General features: G+C 46.9%; 1 protein-coding gene across 1 annotated transcript in view; it reads right to left on the bottom strand.

Annotated features, from left to right (window-relative positions):
* The window catches only part of CUNH3orf52 (chromosome unknown C3orf52 homolog), a 37,928-nt gene that overhangs the window by 3,159 nt on the left and 13,536 nt on the right, over window positions 1–21,233 (bottom strand). Inside the window, exons 2-5 of the mRNA XM_004706475.2 lie at window positions 19,038–19,167; window positions 8,256–8,380; window positions 4,361–4,431; window positions 79–260 (exon numbers count right to left, since the gene is read on the bottom strand). Coding sequence (XP_004706532.2) covers window positions 79–260; window positions 4,361–4,431; window positions 8,256–8,380; window positions 19,038–19,167 — 508 coding nt within the window. The remainder of the gene's footprint in view (window positions 1–78; window positions 261–4,360; window positions 4,432–8,255; window positions 8,381–19,037; window positions 19,168–21,233) is intronic.

Genomic DNA, 21,233 nt, shown 5'->3' with positions numbered 1-21,233 from the left:
ACAGCACCCAGCCATGGTTGTCCCCGAATCCGATTCACGCGTCTGTAGACATGGCTGTTGGCTCCTCGCCCTGCTTACCAGAGAACGAGAAGGATGCTGGATCAAGCCCCAGAGTCTCACAACCAGGTAAGTTCCGATCATGGAAATCTTGTTGCAAAATACCCAGCACCAGCTCTTCGCTCATCATGTACTTCATGAAACCGTCGTCTTCCGACGGAACCCCAAATTGCAGGTGGTAAGTGACGGTGGCATTGTCTCCCCTGGAAGGCAAACCACACACAGGAAAATGCATCAGCGGAGTCAACATAGCAGCACAGCAAAGTTAACAGGTGAAGCTTGTACTTTCAGTACAACACAGCAGAGGGTGCTGGCCTCCAATTCTCCCCCGCAGTTGGTGTTCGTCCTCAGGAGACAGGGCAGGGGAGGAAAAGTGGAAATTTGGACAGAACATGCATAGACTACATGTCCCTGCACCCTTTGCTACCCACTCCCCCTACCCTCCCCATGGACTTTCCCAAGAATGTGTATGCTCTGGACCTTTAAAAGGCTGAGCATGCATGCGGGAAATAAGAAATACCTAGACCAGCTATATTGGCTATGAAGGATTTCTTCCTCCTTAGGAGTCTCTTAAAATTCTTTTGCCACACCTTTATTCTCCTAACAGTAAATCTTTCTCTCGGTAAGATAGAAGCCTGAATTCCTGTAACACTAGCCTGCTCCTTCCACCCAGTATCTGTCAGGTGGCCATTGCAGTGGTATCGAAGGAAGAGAGGGGCCCAGCTATTGTCCTTGAAGACCCAAGGCTTGGCACACACACTGTCTTCCTCAGCCTTTCTTACTTTTTCTCCCCTGAGGTAAGCCAGGAAAACCTGCCCTGGGGGGCTCACACATCCCCTTCTCCACACTGTCCCCCTGCCTGGCTCTGCACATGTGTGCCACAGCTACTCATTGGACCAGGCCTTTATTTGAACTTTGAACATGAGCCTTACCACTGGCTGAGTCCAAAACCCTGAACTCCAAGTCCCACAGACCACCCTGTCCACCAGTCTCAAACGACGCCCCCTTGCGTATCCCATAAGTGAGAAACTTTTTCTGTCCCACTTCCAGCTCCCACGGTCCCTAAAACAGGCAGGCTAAGCTGTGTAAATCCCTATAAGGGAACCTAAGGAAATGGAACTTCATCTCCCTAGAACTTCGCTTTCCCATTTCCAATAAAAAGCAATCATACAGCTGCCCTCGTTAATTAGAAGCTTATCTCACTAGTTACACGGTACCTCAATACTCTACCTTTCTAGGCACCCTATTACTGTGCTTCATGACAGCCCAGTTAAGATCTAGCAATAAAGTAATTAACAAGTGGCCACACGTGGGACCCAAGGCTAACTTTTATGTACTTTTGTTCCTACGGTAGACAGCTAAAGCACTCCCCCTTGTGGCTGTCTATTCTCAAACTCTAAGCAGGGCCAGGGACTCCTGGCTGAGCTGTGAGTTAAGACTTGAGCTGTTAAGTGCAAGAAAGGTTGGTGGTTTGAACCCACCAGCTGCTCTGTAGGAGAAATGAGGCAGCCTGCTTTTGTAAAGACTTACATTGTTGGAAACCCTATGGAGCTGTTCTATGTTCTACATTATCCTACAGACTATAGTACAGACTCTATAGTACAGAGTCACTATGAATTAGACTTATAGTGATGAGTTGACCTGATAACTGGATTTGTTTTTAGGTCTTGGATTTAGTAGGGCCAAGGGGACTCTCCGGGCAGTGCAAACAGTTAATGCAGTCAGCTGTTAACCCAAAGGTGGGAGCCATGTCATGGAACAAAGGCCCGGAGACGTATTTCTTCCAAATCAGCCATTGTTTACCCCACGGAATCCAGTGCTAGCCTCACACACATGGACAGGGTCGTCATGAATCAGAATTCATTGGAATTGAAATGAATAATAATTCAAATGAATAATACGAGTATACTCCCTGGACTCACATTCTCGACTATGCAAATCTTAAGTACTACAGGCAGGTTGGAAATGGCAGTTTCTAACTCTAATCTAGCGACCCGATATATCTTTATTGTTCCCTGGTGACCCCAGTGTCCTTATTGTTCCCTTGGCTCTCCCCTCGAAGTTACATAAATGATGGTCACTACCTTACAGCAGCCACCGGCAGGCCCTCAAGCCGGGACGGGGGCTGGGCTGACGGAAATCCCCAGCAGCTGGGGCAGAGTGAGAGACACAGGGGCAGAGTGAGAGACACAGGGTTCCTGACTGACCTGCAAGCCCAGGCTCGCCCAGCCTGCCAGTTCACTGGGGTGGCTTCCCATCAGGGAAGCAGTGCGCCTGGAGGCTGCCCCGCAGCTGCCCGCCACTGGAGCAGGTCCAGCAGCCTACGAGCCAACACATTTGTCCAGGTTCCAGCTGGGCCAGTCCGGCCTGAGGTTTGCCATGTATCATGGAGACTTGCCTGCCTGTCTCTGGCCCATGTGTGGCAGCACACAGATGGTTTGTTTCTCAACTCAACATTTAAGAACTTTGCTTGGGCTTTTTTGTTTAATCATTTTATTGGGGGCTCGAACAATTCTTATCACAATCCATCCATCCAGCCATTGGGTCAAGCACATCTGTACATTTGTTGCCATCATCATTCTCAAAACATTTGCCTTCCACTTGAGCCCTTAATATCGGCTCCTCATTTTTCCCTTCCCTCCCCACTCCCCCCTCCTTCATGAACCCTTCATAATTCATATATTATTATTATTTTGTCATATGTTACACTGTCTTTTTTCGTAAACCGTTTTATCAGCACATCATACAATGTCATAATTCAATCACATCCAGCAAAGTTGTACAGTCATCACCACAATGTTTTAGAATCTCTTCTTCATTCTTGTACTCATCGATGTCAGCCCTCCATCCCCACCCCCTGCCCTCCCTTGCCATGCCCTCCAGAAACCATTAACCCAGTTACTGTCTCTCTAGATTTACCCATCTGAAATTTCACGTACAGGAAAACATTTTTAAACTAAGCAAAACAGACAGCAAGGACAGAGGAAAACCTCAATAGAGAAAAAGAAAGCAGGCAATATTAAAAACTGGAACAAATTTAAAATAGATCAATGTGTATCCATCAGCAGCCTCTGATCTGCTGGGTTCAAGCATCAGAAACTGGGGTATATCATAGGATCAGTAGTGAATAAAACGTTTCCATGTACAATTTTTGGTAGTCTATCTCTTCATATTTGTAATAAAATATAAGAGAGTGACCTATATGACCGTGTTCCTCAAAAGCAAAAGCCAGTGCACGGCTTCTGTCGTTCTCTGAGAAGGAGCCTGGGAGCCGGGTGCAGTACCTTACATGTCAGGCTGCTCACTCACCAGCTGGTCTGTCGGTTGACCCTGGGAAACCCACAAGGGCAGTTCTACCTTGTCCTTCGAACGCGCTATCAGTCAGCATGCATTTGATGGCAGTCAGTCTGGTCAGTTTGGGGTTATTATCTGAGAACTAGTTCTCTCTCTTCCCTTGGCTTAGTTGGGTATCTGCTTTTAAAAGGGATGCTTGGCCAAAGCAGGTGTAATCTTCTCTTCCGTGTGACCTTGACTGGATCATATAATGAATCTCAAGTGCACGTGTCTCATTTGGGCAGCAAGTGAGGTCAGCAAGTTGGTCTCCCAAAACACTCTGATTCTCTTATTGGTGTCCATGAATTAATTATGTCCCCTCCCTCCCCCAAAATAAGTGTTGCAATTTCTAACACCTACACCTGTGGTTATAATCCCATGTGGGACGGGGATTTCTCTGTGATGTGTGTTATGTTCAGAGGCTGTATCCATGGAGGGCATGCTTGGGCCAATCCCCTTTGAGATATTAAAAAGAGCAGATGGGGGCCGAGAAGCGAGCACAGAATGAGATGCCACCCCACATGACGTTCGTTCCCCAAGGAACCAAGGAACAAGAACTTTCCCCAGAGGAGAAGAGTGGGGAAGCCTTCCCCTAGAGCAGCGGTTCTCAACTGTGGGTCGAGACCCCTTTGGGGGTCAAACAACCCTTTCATAGGGGTCGCCCAATTCATAACAGTCGCAAAATGACAGTTATGAAGTAGCAATGAAAATAATTTTATGGTGGGGGGGTCACCACCACATGAGGAACTGTATTCAAGGGTCGCGGCTTGAGGAAGGTTGAGAACCTGTGATCTAGAGCTGTCTTCAGACCTCCAACCTCCTCAACTGAGAGAAAATGCACTTCAGTTTGGTAAAGCCACCATCGCGTGTTGCATCTGGCACAGTGGCACTAGATAAGTAAGTGCTCTGAGGGGCCAGGAGGTCCTCTTGGGGAACAAGTAAACCCGTGTGAACTGCTCCCCGTTCTTACCTGAAATCCATGATTTCAACTGACATAAAATAACGACTCAGCGCTGGCGACGAGCTGTACACATCTGTGAGCTAAAACAGACAGCAGCCAATCAAACACGTGCGCATTACTGACGGCGCCCACGCCCTGTCACCTGGACAAGCAAACCTACTCTTAGACGAAGAGACTATCGGAGCGAGGGACCTACTTAGCCACAGGCTCTGTATCCAAAGTCTACCAGAAACCTGAAATCAAGTTAACACTCATGCAGAAGAATCTACCTGGGACCAAGCGCTGAGACTTGTCAATGTCGTGTACATTGCATCAATATGTTGTGGCCTAACGGGTGAGATGGGTGGCAACTGGAGTGAATCCCAGAGTGGCTGCCAGGGGGCGCTCGTGGCACAGGTTATCTGGCAGCCCCGCCATGATGAGCAGGTCTGCTTTCCTCTGGAGGAGGGGACCCATTGGGGCTGGGCCTCACCTGCAAAGATCTGGCGGGTTTGTGTGTATGGGTCAGCATGAAAGCAATGACATCGGTGTCCTCCGTACCTGCATGGCCTCCCTTCCCATTTGTCATAATTAGTTCAGTTCTTTAAGAAACAGAATAAAGTGAAAACTACACCCAGAGGCGCTTCCATTTCCTTCCCCTCCCTCCCCGGAAGTCACCATCATATGGAAGCCAGCGTGGGCATTTTCCATACAGAGTCCCAGCCACGTGCTCACTCACACCCCAAACCGAATTCACGGCCATCCCATCGATACTGACTCCTGTTGTCCGGTGCCCTAGAATCGGTTCCCACGCAGAGCAACCTTAGGACAACAGGATGAAGCCATACCTGGGACGGTGCCCTCCATCCTCACAATCGGTTCATGGTGGAGCCCCTTGTTGCCGACGCCATGACAATCCATCTTGTTGAGGGTCTTCCTCTTTGTGGCTGCCCTGCACTATGTTACCAAGCAGGATGTCCTTCTGACAGGTCATGACTGGTCTCTCCTGACAAGTCCAAAGTCCTTGAGATGACCTCTTACCATCTCTGCCTCTAAGGATTGCTCTGGTTGCACTTGCAACACGAACTGTTTGCTCTTCTGGCCACCCGTGGCACTACCGCTGTTGTTCACCAGCACTATAATTCAAATACATCGTTCCTTCTTCAATCTTCCTTATCGGTGTCCAACGTTCAAAAGCATATGAGGCGATAGGAAAAATCATGGCTTGCACTGCGCACACCTCGTCATCAAAGTAACATCCTTGCTTTTCAATTCTCTAAAGAGACCTTGTGCAGCACATTTACCTAATGTGCCTTTTGGTCTTTTGAGTGCTGCTTCCAGAAACATCGATTGTGGGTCCAAGCATGATACAATCCTTGACAATTTCAACCATTTCTCTTTTTCTCCGATGTGAGGAATGTGCTCTTCTTTACGTCGATTTGTCATCCATCCTGAAGGCTACACTCTTTGATCTTCAACAGTATGCACTTCAAGTCCTCCTTGCTTTCAGCAAGCAAGGTTGTGTCCGCTGCGTACGGCAGGTTGTTAATAAGCCTTCCTCCAATCCTGATGCCTCGTTCTTCTTCATAGAATCCGGCTTCTCTGATGATTCACTCAGCATACAGATCGAAGACGTATGGCGAGAGCATGCAGCCCTGACACACACCTGTCCGGATCTGAAGCCATGCCGTGTTCCCTTGTTCTGTTCACACAACTGCCTCTTCAGCATGAGCACAATTCAGTGATTTGGAATTCCAGATCTCAAACCTATCCATAGTTTGTTGGTGAAGCATTTCAATTGGCACTCCATTGAATACCAATGGAGTCTTACTTATGGCAAATGTATTCAGTGCAAATTGTACTTCTTCCTTCAGTACCACGAGCCTTAGTCGTGTACTTCCTCTTGAAATGGTTGAGTGTCTATGAATTCTTGGTACAGTGCCTGTGAATTCTTTCCATCTGTATTTGGTGTTTCCTGCAGCATTCAGTATTTTGCCCACAGAATCTTTCACTATTGAAACTCGAGACTTGAATTTTTTCTTCAGTTCGGTCAGTTTAAGGTGCCTGGTTTCTGAGCTGAAGGTTCGGCTTTGGGGTTTGGTTTGGGTTTTCTATCTGAAGGTCTTTGCACATTTCATTGTGATACTTAAGTTTGTCTTCTTCCACTGCCCTTTGAAAGTTTCTGTTCGGCTCTTTGACATCATCATTTTTTGCATTTGCATCAGTTATCCTGTGACTAAGAGCAAGTCTCCTTTCCATTTTCCTCTAAAGTTCAGAGCTACGTCCATTACCAGAGAAAGAGCTGAAAAGGGGATGGCATTCACCTCTGGTGTCACTGGCAGTCTCTGTTCTCTTGTCAACACACAGTGACAAGACAAAGAAACACCTGGAGATGTGCTCATGTCTGATTTTTTATTTTGGCCAGAGCTCTACTTCTCAGGTTAGCACTTAGCACCCCCAAACCCTAGTGGCATAGTGGTTATACAGTGGGATTCTAACCTAAAGGTCAGCAGTTTGAAACCACCAAACATTCCCAATGGGAAATACCAGGCTTTACATTCCCATAACTAGTTGTCATCTCAGAAACCCACAGGGGCAGTTCTACCCCAAAGGGCACCAATGAATTCCAATGGACTGGATGGCAGTTGGTTTGGTTTTCTGTAGTGGTTTCTGTTGTTTTGATTTCTCCAGTTTCCAAAGAGTAGGATATCCTTAATGATCTGCCCCCTACCTTCACCCTGAACTTCTGCAAGGCCCAACCATACCCTAGACCAGAGGCTCTCAACCTATGGGTTGCAACACCTTTAGGGGTCGAACGACCCTTTCACAGGGGTCACCTAAAACCATCAGAAAGCACATATTTCCAATGGTTTTAGGAACCAAGACACCGCTCCTCTATCTGTCTCCAGGTCAGCCCACATGCAGATACACCCACATACGAGCACCTAGCATGAAGACTGCTACCCATGCTACACCATGCTTCAAGACAAAATTTCATTTATTTGTAATTAGAAATAAATATTTCACAATCTATGATTACATATTATTTTTGTGATGAGTCACTATGCTGTAATTATGTTCAATTTGTAACAATGAAAATACATCCTGCATATCAGATATTTGCATGACAATTCACAACAGTAGCAAAATGACAGTGATGAAGTAGCAACGAAAATAATGTTATGGTTGGGAGTCACCACATGAGGAACTGTATGAAAGGGTCGGGGCATGAGGAAGGTTGAAAACCACTGCCCTAGACAGATCCCTGAATGCTGTCTTTTTATCTACAACACTCCTCTCTCCTCTTTCAAGACTCCTTCTGAGCATCACCTCTTCCAGGGGGATCTCCAGGCCTCCGGCTCCACCTCAGGTACTTTTGAGATTCCTCAGGACCTGAGTAACATGTTGTGTGTATGTCGCACTGTTTTTAATGGCTTCTGGAACAAAGACTTTATGTCCCTTAACTTAGTGCACTTCTTATCACACCCAAGACCCACCAAGAACCACAATACAAAGCAAAATTAAGCCCAATATGAGGACCGTAACACTGTCACCAGCTCTGGACACACATCAGTCAACAGAAGTCTAAATATTTATTTCTGCTAAGCATTCCATCCTAACCAGGATGGAAGCTATTTGATATATAATTCTAGGTTATTGGTTCCCAAACATAGCTGGACTACCACACCCCCTTTTTCAGAAAGAGAAAGAAAAAAAAGAATGCTGGTAATTAGTAACATTTGACCAAGAGCCCACAATCCAGGATAAAGTGTAGGCACCTATTTTGGCAGCAACACCCACCTCCATCAATCCACTACAGCCCCCACCTCCCTGTATTGCCTACTCTGGGAAACACTGCTCTCGGCTAACTGCTCGCTCTACTAGAATGCACACACTCAGCAAACAAGGCATCAGGCGTAATTACCCTTTTAGTGAGTTGATCACACAGTTCTTCTGTAACGCACTCCTCAGGAATCTTGAGCCTGACCAAGAACGTTTTGTTCGATGATAATTCAAGTACTTCATTTTCATCTTCATCGATGTAAGTTGCTAAAGAGTGTGTGGGGGGAATAAAAATGAAAGTAAACACACACAGAATAAACTCGCCCGTCCCATTGATGGCCGCACTGAGAGAGGGAGAGGAGAGAGACTCGGCGTGAAGAATGCTGGGGCACTGCCAGCAAGTATGGACAGCTATGTGTCCTCTTCTCTGCAAGGGCCTCCTGAAGACCAGGGTTGGCCTGCACCATCATAACATTGTTTGCCTGGTTTACGCGTCAATGGGCCTTAGAGTCCCATACGTGGGGGCTAGGGGAAGGAAGGGGGAGCGGGAGAGAAGGGAGGGGCTAGGCTATGAATTTCCTGGGTTAAGTGAACCTGCAGTGAGGAACAGACACAGGCTCCAAGAGTCGAGATGGGTGCGAACAGCAGGCACCGAGGACTAGATGGGAGCCAGGGGCCTCCTTGCATCCCCTCCAGTTCGGTGCAAGCAGAGACCAAAGCCAAGGAAGTGGCTCTGTTGAACAGCACAGAGGTGAGACTAGACTGTGTGCTTGGAAGTTCGCCCGGGAGACCAGGCAGGGGTGAAGTCACTCCTGGGGAGTGTGCCCCAAAGCCGAGGAAGGTTGACACCCTCTGTTTGCAGAAGGGAAAGCACAGAGACGCTGTACCAATTCCATTCTTGGTACAGTGGGTTTACTGTGTGGCTACTTGTGTGCTGTTCGTGGCTGTCAGCTAATTGATATTTAAGCAGGTAACGCTAAGGGGAAAATCACACAATGTCAGGAGCCAGGAGCTGGCACCGGGAGTATAAAGAATGCCCCGCCCCAGTCTCCCTGCTGGGCCACAGGGCACCTCGCTGACCCTGAGAAAGGTGTGGGCGGCAGAACCAGAGGCACCCATGGCTACAGACCTTTCAAATCCCACGCTCCAAACATAACAGCAACCAACTTCTTTCCCTAAACTTTGCAAAGGCCAGGTAAGACTAAATTCAGTTTGTCTGACGGGCCGGCAGGTGCAAGGAGGAATCCTGGCAGGAGCCCGAAGTCTGGAACAGTGAATCATGTGGGGCAAGAGAAAATGCAGAAAGAATTACTATGGTGGACCTGAGGCTGTGAGCCCTAGAAAGAGCTGCTAGTAAGCATTGTCTGGGCTCTGGGTACTTGGATTTTCCAGAAGGTCCCCCCTGTTCTCTGGTAAGAATGACTCAATGTGCCTTAGCTGCTTATACAAGACAAGTGGTTTATGCTGACAAGTTGCTTGCCTGGGAGTCTGTAGTGTTGGTGCCTGTTACACAGGGGCTACCTCCATTACCAGCCCCAATAAAAACCCTGGGCACCAAGTCTCTAGTAAACTTCCTGTGTTCGTCCGGGTAGACTAGAGAACCAAATCTAGGGAGACTCGCGTGTGTGCAAGAGAAAACTTTATATCAAAGATTAATTTTATATTGAGAAAACATCCCAACCCAGTCCAAATGGAGTCCATAAGTCTGATACTAGCCCATATGTCTGATACCAGGCCATAAATTCTTCTTAGACTCAGGTAGCACATGCACTGATACCGAATGCAGGAAGAGCACACAGCCAGTGGGTGGAAGGTTTTGTGGACCTAGTGGCAGTGGACGCTGGCACAGGTCTCCGCGTGTCTCCTCCAGCTCTCTGAGTGTCTCAACAGTAGGAAAGGGAAGGCAGAGAGATGGGTCTGGCCTCCAGTGAGCTATTTATCTCCGTTGCACCTCCAAATGTGGTCATCAGGCCGCAACCTGATTGACAGTTTAACTCCACCCCTTTGCTCAAGTTGACAGGAGATTATATCACTGCCACACTTCCCTACGCCTAAACCCAAACCCACTGCCACTGAGTCGATCCTGACTCACAGTAAGCCTCTATAAGTTTTCCAAGACTGTTAAATCTTTAAGGAAGAAACCAGCCTCAACTTCCTCCCACGGAGTATCTAGTGGGTCTAAGCCTCCAATCTTGCAGTTAGCAGTCCAGCGCTTACCTAACAAGGCCACCATGGCTTCTTAATGAGCTTCCCCAGTAGACAGCATTTCACACGTGTTGTCATGACTCAGAGAAACTAAGCGCCTTTGGTGTGGCTCCCCTGGAAAAGGACTCTTGGAAGCTGGTGCCTGGTCTCCTCTGACTCACCCCGTGTGCCTTTCCCTGAGTTTGCACCACATCCTTTCATTGTAACCAATTATAGCCGCCAGTGTGGCCATATGCTGAGTCCCACAAGTCCTCCTGAAAGCAAACAAACAAGCCAGACTCTCTGCCATTGGGTGAATTCTGAGTCATAACCACCCTACAGGCAAGGTAGAACTGGCCCAGGGAATGTCTGAGACTGTAAATCTTCACGGGAGTAGAAAGCCTCATGTTTGTCCCACAGAGCGGGCTGGTGGCTCCAAACTGCTGACCTTGTGGTTAGCAGCCCAATGCATAACCACTGTGCCAACAAGGCACCTTGAGTTCTCCTAGGGAATCATGGATGAGGGGTACTCTTGGGGATCCAAGGGGCATGGAGAATTACCCTGCATCCTCATCTACTGTAAGTCACCCCATCATTTTGTTCAATCCATATCTCAACAACAACAAAAGTGTTTATCTTGGTTTCTTGGTGTTTAGGCCTGCCCCTGAGGTTATTTGGAGCACTGATTCAGAAAACTACATTGAATATGCAGTCATTTAGATAAGGTGTTCTACTCCATTTCAGCTATTAAGTTATACTAATTTATCATATTAGTTTTAAATGAGATGAACTAAGATCCACGAATTATAGAATAATACCAAAAAGGTAAGAGGAATTATTACCTTTTGTATTAAGTGACTTCTAAGGAAAGCTGTGTATGGTCCCATGGTGGATAGTTGGTTAGGCAGTGAGCTGCCAATAATAATGTTAGTGGTTTGAACCCACCAGTCAGTCTGCAGCCTTTAAAAGGCAGAAAGGTTTGGAAATCCAACGGGGCAGTTTTCTGAACTGATTAGATGGCAGTAGATGTTTCCTTTTGGTCTGAAAAGCTGTGCATTATACACAGAGGCTACAAGTCGAACACTGCACAGCTGAAGTACAGTTTGAGAAGAATGGAAAATAAAAAAGAAAATTGAAAAGACACATATATGGAAGGTGTGAGGGCAACTTAAAAAGTGTCAGACATGTAAGGTGAGGCAGTTACATAATCTATTGTCAAGTGGAAGAAGGGGTGGAGTCTAGCAGCTTGATGGCCTCATTTTGGAGGTGTGCCAGAGATAAACAGCTCACTGGAGGCCAGACACCCTCTCTCTCAGCTACACATTTCTGTTGACCAGCCACATGGAGCTACACTGATGGAACCAAGGCCCTCGAGCTGAAGACCGTGTGGAGACCTCTGCCAGTGCTGAGATGCTTCTACCACCATTGGATGTACAAGACTTTCCATCCACTGGCCTGGGATCTTCCTGAATTTGGCATCATTGCATGTGTTGCATGAGTCTGAAGAGGAATTTATAGATTGCTATTGGTATATGGGTTAATATCAGACTTATGGACTTGATCTGAACTAGGCTGGGATGTTTTCTTAATATACAATTACTCTGATATAAAGCTCTTTCTTATACACGAGTGCCTCTGAATTTGTTTCTCTAGGCCACTCATGCGAGCACATAAGGCTTCATAGCAGTTTTCATAAATCTTTTGAAGATCTAAATTTCCTTCTTCAAATGCAGTATACATTTCAGAATACATTTTAATATATAGACCTCAATGGGTAATTCATGTGAAATGTTTCAGATGTGAGGTTGACTCCATGCCTTTTTTTATAAGAAAAATTCTAACTTTTCCTTTAAGCGTCCCTGTGCACAGGCGAATCATGTCTTCTTACAACAAGACCGGAGCATTTTCATTTTAACAAAAGCGTTTGAATTCTGACAGATCCATTTTGGGTTTCAGAATAATTGAATATTTCTAGTACCACACTCTCTACCACTCAATCAATTGTGACTCATAGTGAACCTGTAGGACAGAGGGAAACGTCTCTGGGTTTCTGAGTCTGTGACTCGAATGGGAGCAGAAAGTCTCATCTTTCTCTTGCAGAGCGGCTGCTGGGCTTATATAACTGACCTGTGGTTAGCAGACCCATAACCCACTGCGCCATCAGGGCTCCCTATTTAGAACACACCATTTATTAAGCAGATGCCCTGGAGCAAGTGACTTAAATCTCTGAGGCTGTTTCTCGAACCGAAATGTCAACATTTACATGGCAGGGGATAGTAACGACTAGACACAACCCAGCCAACATACCTAACATGTGCTACACTCGATTGTCCCCTTCACTGAAAACACAACAACATTTTTTTTTTAAGATTACAGCCAAGAAAACCCTAAGGAACAGTTCCACTGTGGAACTTGAGTCAGAACTGACTTGATGGAATTGGGTTCTTTGAGTTAGGACCACAGAGCCTGCACCCAAGGACTTTGCTAGTGTATAGTTTCCTAATGCTGTCTGGCTTGGATTTCCCCATGAGTCATCCTACACCAGGCAACCGAGCGCAGCGAAACCTGTCTGCCTGCCAGCGCCACGCGATATCGTAAGCGCGATACGCTTCACTCAGGGGCAAAACAAGTCCTACTGAGTCCCATCCAGCCTCAGCCCTCACATCTTCAACTCACAGAAGCGCCGACTGTGCAGAGTCCAGGGATCAGGCAGGAATCGGAAATGCTGGGCATGTCAGATAAGTCCCCAGAGTGCTACAAGGATCCACTTCTAATTGCACTTCTAAGCATCCACTTAGTTGGGCACCTGTAGCATTTAGAGTATTTTGCCCAGACCGAGGAAGGGCTTCATTAGTAAGACGTGATGCAGGTCTCTCTCCATTTCATAGCTGGGGTCATCAGCACACAAAGCAGAGCCTTTGGTAATGCTTAGCTGATTCTCGAAAGATCCAGAAAGAGAGGGACTTCATGAAAGAGAAGGTGCCTGTTTTTGTTTTGCTTTGTTTTATTCTTTACACCAAACCTTTATCAACCCTTAGCCAGGAGGGCAGAAGCCATGAATCCCTTGCTCCTAAAGCCCCTGGAGAGAAGTCCTGGTGGTGTAATGGCTAACGCTGGGCTGATAACGGCAAGGTCAGCAGTACAGAGCCACCAGCCAGCTCCACTAGAGAAAGAGGAGGCTTTTCACACCTGTAAAGAGTTAGCCTCAGAAGCCCAGAGGGGACATGCTACCGTGTCCTATTGCTGTGAGTCAGAATGGCAGTGGGTTCAGTTTTCATTTGGTTTGGTATATAATAGCTGAGGCCTCCAAACACAGCAGACTTTCCTGGGCTTCAAACATAAAATGTGGTCATTTTAAAAGGCATTCAGCATCTACTGTGAGGCTGGAAGGTGCCAGCCAAGCCTTCATAGAGTATCTGCAGCCCCTGCTCTGTGCGCTCTGAAAGACTGAGGTCCTGAATTTGACTTTCTGTCAATGATGGAGCAAGAGTAGCGTGATGGGGGAGCCCACCCGGGAGCAGGCACCAGGGGTGCCCAGTCTGCAGAGAACTAGCACCAACAAGAAAGCCAATTAAAAGTCAGTCTGCTTTTCATTATGGTCACATGCCAGCAGTACTTAACCACGGCAGTCACAAAGTACTCCTGTCCACCAGGCATGTACCCTTGGTCCCCCAGTGTCCCCTCTCTGGCTAGTTCCTTTACCCATCCTGGCATGCATTCACTGTCCTGTTCCCAGGGCAATCCCACCTCACAGCTATGCATGCCTGCACCTCAGAGTCGCTCAGTCTGGAGCTCTAGCACCTTCAGCAAGTGACAGAGGGCTGGGAGCAGTCGCACAGGGAACAACAAAGCTCCTAAGGAACTGGAGCCTCTGCTGGGTGCACAGAGCCCTGGGTACTCCCCAGCCGGGCCTCCCCGACAGGCAGCAGTGTTGCAGAAGGTGCTCAGAAGTTCTGAGGACATTTCATTCCGATCAGTGGGCTTGGTAATTAGGCGGTGGCCAATTATTACAAATTGTCATCTGGAAAGTGCCACCATAGCTGTTCTTGGTGAGGCTGGTGTGTGTGTGTGTGTGTGTGTGTGTGTGTGTGTGTGTGTGTGTGTGTGTGTGTGTGTAGGGTCTTTCCCCGCCCCTTTTTCATCTGCAGCCCACCTCACAGGCTAATGACTTTCTCCGTAGACATCTCTGGCCTACATTTGCTGAGATACAGAGTAAAATGAAAGCATTTCCCTCATATATACGCACAGGCACACACACACCCCTGGGGAAAAGTCCCTTCCAGCATTAATATATTTGAAAGCACACAGGCTGGTGATCAAGTTGAAAATGAACTTGATTTAATCACTTAAATATAAATGATTTTTTTCCCCTGACACCCGTCCTGTGAGCTTTCATATCTCCCTGGAACACTGATATGGAAGAGACGGAGGGCCTGCCTCTGCAGATTGAGCACTGAGAGCTGAGGGGATCAGAGGATTTCTTGACAACGCAGCCTGCCCTTGGGCCTCCTGCGTTAGAAGCCTGAAGATTAAACGAAGTAAATCCTTTGTTATGGGTCCCAGCTGCCCTCAGACAGATCACTCCACTCTCAGGCTACCGGCACACAGCTAAGTAAGCATGCGGCTCCGCGTGTTCCAACACCTGCCAGTGGGAGAGGATTTGTAGGGAGTGTCAAGGTGGACTCTACACTGCTGTCATGACCAAAAACCTCAAGCTGCCATCCAGTCCGCCTGGCCTCAGAGTGGCCCTACAGGGCGGAGTGGAACTACCCCACAGGGTTTCCTAGGCTGCCACCTTGACAGAATCAGACGCCCACATCTTCTTCTCGTGGAGCAAAGGGGGGCATGGGGCTCAAACCCTTGACCTTTGGTTAACAGCTGGGCACTTTAACCACTGCAACACAAGGGCTCCATTGAAGGAGGTTCGGCACTCTTTATAATTTCTCTGTACCTTAAAATCATGGGCTGCCCAAGAGAAAACAAAACAAAAAAACAATCTTAGAAGAAATACAACCAGAATTCCTTACAGGGAAGGATGGCACAACTTCAACTCTCTTGCATTGGACGTGTCCCCAGGAAAGGCTAGAAAGGATCTCATGCTGAGGGAAGCACGGGGCTAGCAGACACAAGAGAAAGCCTCCCTGAGACGAGCTGACTTCACAGGTGCAAGAAGAGACTCCAGCATGCCGGGGGCCCTCCCGCAATGGTGCAGGGCTGGGCTTCTTTGATTTCACTGTGCATGAGACCACCAGGAATTGAGCCAATGGCCACGAGCCACAACTGCTACGTTAAAGTTAGCCTTAGCCAGTCCTCAGCCCCACCTACACTCTGCTCTCAATAACTAACTAAAGACAGTGCCTACCAAGAAACCCATACGCTAGAGGTTGGCATAACAGAGCAGTTTTCTTCCTGATGCTAGAGTCTTGGCCAAGGAGGGAGAACCAGAGGTGACTGGCAAAGGCAGTTCCTGAAGAAAATTCCCAGAGTCTCCTCTGGAGAGACTCGGGCTCAGTTTAGCATGTTCCTGAGAGCCCAGGTCCGTGTGGAGACTGTGACCTCCTCAGACGCACCTCAGCTCAGAGAGGCTCCCCCTCCTCCATCACCAGCACATACAAATGCAAACAACTGTCTTTTTCCCTATTTTGAAAGTACACTTCCCAGTGGGAGGTGCTATCTTAATACACCACAAACTTCCTAAGAATGATATACAGCGGGAGGAAGGCCATGTGTCAACAGTCAGAACTTCAAGTGATGCAGGTGCAAGCTAAGGGACGGCACAGACCGCCAGCAACCGCAGACACTAGAAAGAGGGAAGGAGAGGTTCTTCCTTGCACCTTTTGAGAGTGGGTTCCCCAACTTATTTGGCCTACTGGCCCTTTTCAGAGGGAGAAAAAGAAGTACTGAGTGCCCCCTGACAATTCAAGACGTTTGTACTATAGCCCACAATCCAGGATAAAGTGTGGGTCTCTGCCTTTGCAGCCTGTGGTAGTTACACAATTTCATGTCAACTTGATAAAATAATGAAGGGGTGGAGTCTAGACTGTCAGTCAGGTCACAGCCTGAAGATGTCTCCTGTAGGTGTGCTCTATTCATGCGGATTCTGGGAACTCCCTCTCTTCCTCCCTTGAGGCGACACCCACTCTTTCTCTGCTTCCCATTCCTGTGGACAAGCCACATGGAACCATGCTGATGGCAGCCGGAGCCCTGGAGATGCATTCACCACCATTGGATCCACAAGACTTTCTACCCACTGGCCTGTGATCTTCAGCATCATTGCATGTGCTGCGTGAGTCTGAAGAGGAATTCATGGGCTAATAACGGACTTATGGGCAAATATCAAATTTATGGACTTGATCTGGACTGGGCTGGGATGTTTTATTGATGCACAATAACTTCTTGATATCAAGGTTTCTCATATATATATATATATGGGTGTCCCTGGATTTGTTTCTCGAGTCAACCCACACTAATGCACAGCCCCCTCCCTGGATCATACCAGTACCCCAGGTCTCTCTTACATATATATATATATATATATATATATATATATATGTCCCTGGATTTGTTTCTTGCAGTACCCCAGGTCTCTCTTACACACACACACACACACACACACACACACACACACACATATATATATGAGTGTCCCTGGATTTGTTTCTCCAGTCAACCCACACTAATGCACAGCCCCCTCCCTGGATCATACCAGTACCCCCCCTCCGGCTGGGATGTTTTATTGATGTACAATAACTTCTTGATATCAAGGTCTCTCTTACATATATATATACATATATGAGTGTCCCTGGATTTGTTTCTCAAGTCAACCCGCACTAATGCACAGCCCCCTCCCTGGATCATACCAGTACCCCCCACCCCCGGGGAGGGTGGGTATTGCCCTCTTTAGGAAACACTGCTTTAGAGGGACCATGTCAGGTCTTGATTCCAGACTTCTAGCCTCCAGATCCTAGAGAATAAATTCTGTTTTAAGCCAAAAGAACAGTAGCAACAAAAACTGTAATAAGAGGAATTATTTTGTTTTAATTGATAACTACCAAGGAGAAAGAGAATGGTGAAATGACATCCCAGGTTGTTCATGCCTCATCACACAGAGAAAATGACACTTTCAGAACACATTGCTCATTGGGATAAATTGCAAGTAATTTGTGAGCCTCTGTAGGGAGCTCAGTTAAACATGAAACAAAAAACCCTATACTTTCTGTACATGGTATAACTTGATACTAAAAATAAGTACAAATGAGAAGAATATTACTTATTGAATATATATAAAATGCCTCCATAAAATATTTTCAAAAATTAAATGAGGAAAATATAATGGTTAAATAAATTATGACACAGAGGACTACATCGTACAACTATAAAAAGTATGTCCACAAACAATGTTTACTGACTTAGCACATGATCTACATATCACATTAGCATCCTCAAATTAAGGAAAGAACACAAGTAAGAAAAATAGCAATGCAAAACATAGAAACCATAAATTAATCATGGCATTCATGGTCACAACATGTCATTTTTATGTTCACAATAAGTGAACAGGTGAAATAAAATAGCTTTGGACTGCTAGCCTTCAGGGCCTAAGTTCAATCCCACTAGCTGCTCCCCAGGAGAGAGATGAAGGAAGCTGCCTGTGAAAATTTAAAGCGTCGGAAACCCCATGCAGGGTTGCTATGAGTTGCAATCAATTCGATGGCAGTAGGCTTAGTGTGGGGTTAATTACAAGAGATATAAACCAAACAAAAAATAAAAACGCCACTGCCATCTCATGGATTCCCACCTAGAGCAGCCCGATAACTCACTGCCTTCAAGTCTTGTCTGACACAGTAATCCTGTGGGACAGGGTACAACTGTCCCTGTCCAGAACTGCAACTCGTTCCTGGAATCCGGAACTGTAACTCGTTCCCCAGCTTCCTCCCGCAGAGCGGCTAGCAGTTTCAAACTGAAGACCTGGCAGTTAGCGGCCCAGCATGCCACCACTTCAACACCAAGGTCACTGGCCTCCCCAGAGGGCAGAAGACAGCTGCCCCCCGGAGAATGTCTGTGACCATGAGTCCTGAGAGAAGGAGACAGCTACACTTTCTCACAGGTGGCAACTCCTAGCTCAAACAGCAGACCTGCCATTCAGGAGCAGGACTCCTTTAGTATCAGGTAAATGTTACTTTATTTATAATAGCAGCACAAACATAACAAACAACAGTTATCTCTAAAATAGGTTAAAATAATGGTAGGCTACATGTGTTTATAAAGTTTTTATAAAATGCCATTAGCTCTATTACTCTTCATTTTCTCATGAGAATAAGATACCAGGAATACTAGATTAAGTACAATAGTAACTTTGATTTTTAAAGTTTATAAAGAAAAAAAATCTCAAACAAGCAAGTATGGAAATATAATAAAATATAAATTAGTGAAGTATGTAAAAATGTTAAGTAGGCCCTTCAAGATCGAACTGTACTCTAAAGTATACCAGGGAAAGGTAAGAGTTACAAACCTGGTCTCCAGGTTTCTCCCAGAGAATATGAAACAGAAAACTAAATAAAACAGCTAAAATTCAAAGAAACAAAGAATCATTTCTTTATTCATGCATATTCCAAACAAGTTTCAAATTGATGTTACAAAACAATGAGGTGAAAAGAAATCCACCCTCCATTCCAGTATAAGTCAGTGGAAGCATGAAAGCTCTTAATGTGTCAGTTTACTCACGTTTAAGTCCGCTCACCTGTAATTAGACACAAGCTTAGGATGACGACTACAATAAAACCAATGACAATGGAGACAATGACCATCCACAGTCTACACTTCCCCACCAAATGCTTATGGCAGACGCTCCAGGGGCTGTCCTTGATAGCCTGAAAAACAGGATGCATGGGAGATCGTCACTTAATTTCAACAAATATGTTTGAAGACCTACAGGGCTTTCTCCTCCCGTAAAGAGTTAAAGTCTCCGGAACTCACAGGGGCAGCAGTTCCGCCCTGTCCTGTAGGGTCGCTATGAGTTGGCATTGACTCAATAGCAGTGAGTTTGGTTTGGGGTTTTTTTTTTAACTAGGGGTCCCTGGGTGATGAAATTTGTAAACACATTCAACTGCTCATCATAAGGTGGAAGTTTCAAATCCACCCTGAGACGCCTTTGAAGAAAGGTCTAATCATCTACTTCCGAAAAATCAGCCATCAAAAATCCTTTCAGTTCTGTTCTGATATCTATTGGGGCACCATGACTCAGAGTTGAATGGACAACAACTGGATGTTTTAGGTTTGATTACCTGCTGTCCTGTGGATCAGGAATACAGACAGGAAGGCAGCAGGTTCACACTCTACTGGGTCAAATTAACAAATAGGGAGACGTGGGGAAGGAATCTCACAAGGAAAATAGAAAAACAGATGCTTCGGGAACTCTGCGGTAGGGAGAGACACAAGTTTTCAAGGTGGGGTTTTGGAGGCAGGATAAAGACATTCCACAGGAGGGAAAGAATGTTGACCCCTAACGGGGCTGGCCAGCCTGGGGCTCAGAGGAGAGTGAGAGGAGTCAAGAGGAGGGGAGTGCCTGTTCGGAGCACCCGGAAGCATGTTCCCAGTGCTGCCGGAGGAATTTGGACTGAAGCTGGTGTGGACTGAGGGTTTAGAGCCCGGGTGTGGTGTTTACGTGAGACACGTCAAGAGAAAGCTAAGAGGCTACTGCTCCAGCCCAGACTGTCTACACCGAGCAGGGAAGGGAAATAAGGCACTTGGAAATCAGCAGCCAAGGGTGTAGCAAGGCAGAGTGCAATGTCTTTGCCGTGTGACTACAGAATGCTCTCAGGATCTCTAGTGGGCCCGACTCCCAGCATCACAGTACGGAGCTCCTGCTGATGAACATGTCTGGGTGCCAGGAGGCGGAGGTGCTCATTCTCAGCTTCCACCTGCCCACCCACCCCAAAGGGCCTGTGAGGCTTCTTACAGGGAGCGGAGGATGGGTGTTTTTTTATTTATTCAAGTGCTTGAGATATGTCGCTCAATAAGGACAATTGGTAGAGAAAGCCATCCTGTTTGGTGTCAGAAAATAAGGATAGCCCCAATGAGATGGATCCTTACAACAGCTACAGTTGTGGACTCATGCATGCCAGGTAACACTGTGCTCTGTTGCGCTGGGGTCCAGTCAACAGCAGCTGACAACAGGGAGGCTGTGGGAAATGGTGTGAAGTGTGTCTCTTAAATAATCAGCCTAGCTCACGGGGCTGCTGGAAGAGACCAGAGATTGTGTTCAGGAACCACTGGCAGGACAAGTATTAGGAGCTCAAAAAACCAACAAACAGGAGCGACCCTGCTCAATCGTTACTCGGGCTGCTCCCCGCTCCCACGGAGCTCACTCCTGGATCAGCATCTTGTTTGTGTTCTCAGCCATCGTTATTGTGGCGCCAGCAGAAAAGGAAACCGTTCATCACATGAAGATGGCACTTAAAACTCACTAAATCAGAAAGCCATAAGCTTGTCTGCACGAGGCATTGGTGGTTCAGTGGTAGAATTCTTGCCTTCCGTGTGGGGACCTGCGTTCGACTCTGGCCAATGCACCTCAGGCAAAGACATCACCCGTCTGTCTATGGAAGCTAATGTGTTGCTAATATGTTGGGAAGGTTCCAGCAGACATTCCCAGATAAGACAAATTGGGGAGAAAGGCCTGGCAATCCTCTGAAAATCAGCCAACAAACGCCCTAAGGATCACACTGATCTGATCCACAGCTGATTATGGGGATGACACCCGACCAGCTGCGTTTTTGTTCTGTTCTGAATGGGGATGCTAAGAGATGGGGGCCAATGAGACCGTTGCTAATCACAAGAAGGCTGGCTGCATGAAAGAATCACCTGGAGAGGGTGTTAAACTTCAGGTGCCTAGGTCCCCCTTGGACCTATTGAACCAGATTGTAGGAGAATTGGAGGG

The sequence above is a fragment of the Echinops telfairi genome, unplaced genomic scaffold, assembly GCF_000313985.2.
Source record: "Echinops telfairi isolate 266 unplaced genomic scaffold, ASM31398v2 ScPeMD7_6;HRSCAF=24_0, whole genome shotgun sequence".
Taxonomy (NCBI): domain Eukaryota; kingdom Metazoa; phylum Chordata; class Mammalia; order Afrosoricida; family Tenrecidae; genus Echinops; species Echinops telfairi.
Note: the sequence above shows the minus strand (reverse complement) of the source record. Positions and strands in the feature narration are given on the sequence as shown.